We start from the raw sequence: 6,022 nt of genomic DNA, 5'->3' as shown, positions 1-6,022 counted from the left end.
ATAAACAAAAATAAATTTTTTTCAAATTATGTAATTCATGTTCAACCAAGATAAATATTCAAATCAGAAAGACGATTTTTTAACAAAAGAGTGCATTTTTTTTAATCATAAACGATTTTTCAGTCAAGAGAGGCAAAAAGTCAACCAAATTATTCAACTTTCAAGCAAATTGACGAATTTTCAAAAAAACAGTTGAATTTTCAATCAAACTGTTGAATTTTTAACTCAAAAGATGACTCTTTAGCCAAAAAGGATTTACTTTTATAAAAAATACAAATTTTAAACAAAATCCTTAACTTTTCAATCAGAGATGAAACATCAACAACGACAAAAATGTATTTTAGACAAAGTAGTTCGACTTTCAATCAATCAGTTTAATTTTCCATCAATAAATATGAATTCTCAACGTAAAGTGTAATAATTAATACCTTCCATAGAATGGTATTCTAGCTTTCGTGGCGTTCTGCTTAATTTGATCATAGGCTCCGGCACGGAATGTATCAGCACAAACTAAACAGGCCTTCCAATTTTTCTTGAGGTAGTGATAGGCTAGTTTTGTACAGGAAGTTGTTTTACCAGAACCTTGCAATCCTACAAACATGATTACATTTGCCCGACCTTTTACAGGCTGATATGCTTTTACTCCAGGATCAATCAACTAGAATAAATAAATATTTTAATAATTATTCTTGATTAAGAAATAGAATAGTATTTTAGAATTTTTAATTTTGAAGATATTACTTTAACGAGTTCTTTAAAGACGGCACTCTGGATCATTCGTCTTTTATTGAGACCTCCTGCCATGTCGTCAAAATCGATGACTTGTCGAACATTTTCTCGCAATTTCTTCACCAACTTAATATTCACATCAGCTTCGAGTAATGCCGCGCATATTTCTTTTAGCATAGAATTTAAGACCTAGGAAATGACAAATTGAAAATGATATAATCAAGGTGTCTACTAATTTTCACCCACCAAATTCTCAGTTATATTTAAACAACAAAAATATTTTTGTGAATAATAGTGTCAAGTAAGAATATAATTAGATTACAATTGCTTCAATTATTTGGGCATCAACATTTTTTTTTACATTTTTTGAAATCTTTTCAAATTATTCATTTATTTTTTCAAAACTTCGTTTTTCATTCTCCAAAACCTTCTAAATGTCTTAAAATTATTCGTATTTTTTTAATTTAAAAAAATAATTACCGATATCTCGATATAATTCAAACAAATATTTATTGTACAATAAAAAATTTCACTTTGCAATATGCACAACAGGGTGGCCGATGGACCGTTAAACCGGGAATTTTACAGAATTTGTAGAATAAAAATCTATCCAATGCTGATTTCAACCTTTTTTTAAATAATTAGTTGAATTTGTATATTTTCAAGTTATTATATCATTTAGTTTAGAAAGATTAATTGGAAAATCATTACCTTTTAAAATCTCCATTTTAAACTTAAATTTTTAAGCGTACATTTTAATTTTAAGATTTTAAAAACATTTTTAGTTAATCAACTGTGAATATAAATGAATTATTGATTTTTTAAATTAAACTGTACTTTAAGATTTAAAAAACAAATAATAATTAATTTTACAAGGTGATTGGGAATCACTTTACAATTTAGAATTTGCAGATTTTAACGTTAAAAAATAAACGGTTTCAATTAAAAAGTCTTAGTAATTAAACAAATATAAATGCATGATCAAAACTTTATAAACTATTTTCAGTTTTAAAATAACTTCAAAATAATATATTCATAATTAAAGGCTTTTATTATATTCCAAGAATTACAGTCTAAAAACGAAAATTTTTAAACCATTGAATTTAAAATATTGCAATTAAGAGAAATAACAATTACTTAGTGTTTCGAAATATCTAAATGTTTATTTAAAACAATTAATTATAAAATAACTATCCAAAACTAATTGCTCTTAAAAAATAACTTAATTTGTTAATCAAATTGTTGAATTTTGATGTATCAACTGAAAACATATTTCTTAGAAAAAAATCTGGTAAGTTAAGGTGATATTTAGAAGTTTCAACAAAATTCAAAAGTAATTTCCTTGGAAAATTAAAAATTAATTTTTATTTTGAAAAATTAATTTTAAGAGAATGTTTTAAAAGATTTCGAAATGTTTACAAAATTATCAAAAATCAATGTGGAAGATTTTTAGGAAATTTTTTTTATTTGACAGTATTTTAAACAAATTTGAGAAAAATTCGAACCATTTAAGAAGATATTTAGACGTTCTGAAACATGTTAAAAAAATGTAAAACATAATGTAGATGTTTCAAGTGTTTTAGGCAATATTTTGAAGTATTTTAAGGATTTTCAAACTATTTAAAATTAAAATAATTTAACTTTTAATTTAAAAAGTGTTTAGTTTACAAAGAAATGTAATCGTTTAATTTTCAATGTTTCTAGCTTGAAATTTATTTAAAAATGATCAATTAATTGATTGATTCTTCTATTTTGAACATTAAACTTGATAACGAGGATTTTTATTTTTGAAAGTAAATCTAAATCTTTAAACTCTAATTTATAAAAGTTTAAAAACATTGTTTGACGGTTTAACTGCATTTAATTAAAAACTTATTAGTCGAAAATTGTTGGTAGCTTCCATTTTAAACGTGTAAATTATTGAGCATTTGAATGCAACATTTTTTAATTAAAAACTTTTAAACTTAAATTTTAAAATTCAAAAGTTCCACTTTCAGTGCTTTAATATTCAGCACAGTTTTTATTACTCCAAACGGAAAATTTGTTACGTTTCAGAGTTCGATTTTTGAAATTTGATTGACCGTGAAAAATTTTTGAGGACCGGGATAAAAATGGAAAATGACCTGAGAATTTTTTTTTCTTTGACTAAAACGGCCACCCTGAACAGGCAAAATCTTGACAAAAGATCCATATTATTTAAATTTAACAAATTACCTAAAGAGTGTAATTCAAAATCTTCAAAAATCTACATTTGTTATTCATCTTTCTTTAGTTTTTCAAGATTGCATATATTTTTCAGTCTTTAAAATCTTTTATATTCTTTTTCGAAATATCAGGAAATAATTTTAAATGTTTTGAAGTTCTTTTAAAATTCAGTTATCAAAATGAAAAAGTAATTTGAAATTTTCCTAGGAATCTTTAAGAATTTTTTTTATTATCATGGAACCTTTCAACACTTATTAAAAAGAAAAAATTTTTTATGATCTTGAAACCTTTCAAAATTCTGAAGAAACTTCTAAACTTTTTGTTTACAATCTTCAAAAATCTACATTTTGTAATACATTTTTTTTGAATTTTTCAAACTTACAAATTATTTTTCAATCTTTCAAAAACTTCTAAACATCTTTTAAACTTACTCGAATGTTTTCTAGAATTTTATAATAATCTTGAAAAATTGGAAAATTTTGCTTGTAAATCTTTTATATTCTTTTTCGAAATATCAGAAAATAATGAAAAATGTTTTTAAATTCCTTTAAATTCAGTTTTCAAAATAAAAAGTAATTTGAAATTTTCCTATGAATCTTAAGAATTTTGTTTATTATCATGAAACCTTACAAAATTCTATAAAAAACTTCTTTCTTTTTACAAACTAAAAAAGAAACTAAATTTTGTTTAGAATCTTTAGATATTTATAAAACTTTTTGAAGTTACTAAATATCTCTTAAACTTACTCGAAATTTTTCTAAAATTTTATTATAATCTTGCTAAATTGACAATGTTGCTTTAAATTATTTTATATTCTTTTTGAAAATATGAGGAAATAATTTTTAATGTCTTTCAATTTGTTTGAAATTCAGTTTTTAAAATAAGAAGTAATTTAAGATTTTCCTAGGAATCTTCAGAAAAATTTTTCTCATGAATCCTTTAAACATTTTTTAAAAAACTTCTTTCTTTTTATAAATTAAACAAATCTAAATTTTTTGGAACCTTTAGAAGTTTTAAATTATTTTTGAATCTTTTAAAAATTTCTAAATGTCTCTCAAAGTTACTCGATTTTTTTCCACAATTTGATAATAATCTTGGAAAATTTGAACATTTTCCTTTAAAATCTTTTCTATTATTTTTCAAAATTTTAGGAAATCATTAAAAATGTTTTTCAATACATTTTTTTAATTTCTTGAAACCTTTCGAAATTCTTAAGAAGCTTCCAAAATTTTCCCAGAAATCTTAAGATTTTTTTTCTTTTTTGAAAGTTTTCAAATTTTTGTTTTGAAATTAAAAAAAAAATTTTTTAATTTAAATTTCTACCTTTTCAAGCAAAAACATTGCATTTTAAATAATATAGATGAATTTTTAAGCAAGTTTTTTAAGCAAGTTTGAACTAAAAAAGATAGATTAAAAAAAAATAGAATTTTAAATTTAAATAACGAATCTTAAACTGAAATGGCTGAATTTTTAACAAAATAGTTCAACTTTCAACTAAGTAGTTTAATTTACAACTAAATTTTGAAAAAGATTAGTTTTCTACCAAAAACGATGATTTTTCAACAAATTGCATACATTTTTAAACAGATAGTTGAATCTGGTTGAATACTCAACTGGAAAATAAAAGTTTTGTACCCAAAATTGGGACTTTGTACTAAAAATATTAATTTTTAACCAAAAATGAAAGTTAAATCTTCAGTTAAAAATAAAAAAGTCAAAGTTTCAACCGAAGTGATGAATTTTAAACTAATATGATGAATTTTTAAAGGTAAAAGTTCACTTTAAAACAAAATACATGGATTTTCAACTAGAAAAGTTGAATTTACAACCAAAAATTACGTAGTTAAATTCTGAGTGGAAAAAGTTAATGTTTAACCCAAGAGATGAATTTTAAGCGAATGGCTAAACTTTTAATTAAAATAAATGATCTTCAATAAAAAAAATAATAATGTTTAACAAAATAACAAAAGTTTCAACTGTAATAGTTAGATGATCAGTACAAAAATTATCTTTTAAAAACCAAAAAGACGAATTAAAAAAAAAGTTAAATTTTCATCCAAAGATATTAATTTTTAATTTATTAAATTTGCTAATATTGCAACCAAAAAAGATTTTAACTCAAAAAAAGTAAGTTCAACCAAAAATGTGAACTTTCAAGTAAGAAAAATTAATTTTCTACTGAAAAGGACCAATTTACAACTAAAAAGATAAATTATCAAACAATAATATAATAGTTAAATTTGGCTACTTTTACAATCAAAGAAACATTGCTGCTTAATTTTATATTGAGAATGAACAAAAATTTAATCATGTTCTCGAAAAAACTGCCTGATATTTCGAATTTTCCAGGTGAGTAGATATCCTGTACAATTTAAAAACAACACCACTTGTTTTGATAATTTTGTTTAAAACCCAATACAACTGAGCGATTGGGTGTAATAACGGTGTCATTGCATTTTTAAGAGACTACTTTTTCACTTGTTTTATACATAAAATTCGTTCATATTTTAAAAAGACCAAAAATTGACAAGTTCCAAATCCATTTATCGTCAAAATCAATTGTTTACGAACATAAAAATACAAAAAAAAATATAATTTTTTTAACAAAAGCACGGAGAACAAAAAAAGACCTCTTTGCTCCCAAAAATTTGCTCATTGCTCTCGAAACGCTTGACAACTTGGCCGAACTTGACAAGACCAAAAAGTGAGGTTAAGATCCCAAAAATAAATGTGAAAAATTCAGTAATTTAAAAGCCTTTTTTAGGGTGGGAAACACGAGTAATATTTTGTGATTCCAGACCAAGAACCGAATGTGAGAGGCAAGTATCTTTTTGTAGAATCCATCTGTTTACAAACTCAAATTTCAAGGACTGCAAACTCACCTCTTCATTTATGACAGTTGCATTATTTAGGGAGCGCAAAGCGGACGTTATCTTACGCCCTAAATCTGCTAACACCATTTTTAATGATTAGTATGTCCTTTCCCTGTTTAAATTAATTTTTTGACACTTGAAGGGTTAAAAAAGTTTTCCTGGCTGAACAAATCTTCTGCTCCAGATGGCTGGACATGCACTCGTGTGCCTGGAAC

General features: G+C 24.0%; 1 protein-coding gene across 1 annotated transcript in view; it reads right to left on the bottom strand.

Moving 5' to 3' along the window:
* The window catches only part of LOC117175037 (signal recognition particle 54 kDa protein), a 24,039-nt gene extending 18,017 nt beyond the window's left edge, over positions 1–6,022 (bottom strand). The window contains exons 1-3 of the mRNA XM_033364552.1: positions 5,817–6,022; positions 742–918; positions 429–658 (exon numbers count right to left, since the gene is read on the bottom strand). Of these exons, the coding sequence (XP_033220443.1) occupies positions 429–658; positions 742–918; positions 5,817–5,894 (485 nt within the window). The 5' untranslated portion in view covers positions 5,895–6,022. The remainder of the gene's footprint in view (positions 1–428; positions 659–741; positions 919–5,816) is intronic.

The sequence above is a fragment of the Belonocnema kinseyi genome, chromosome 6 (genome assembly GCF_010883055.1).
Source record: "Belonocnema kinseyi isolate 2016_QV_RU_SX_M_011 chromosome 6, B_treatae_v1, whole genome shotgun sequence".
In the NCBI taxonomy this organism is placed as follows: domain Eukaryota; kingdom Metazoa; phylum Arthropoda; class Insecta; order Hymenoptera; family Cynipidae; genus Belonocnema; species Belonocnema kinseyi.
This window is presented reverse-complemented; position numbering and strand designations above follow the sequence as displayed.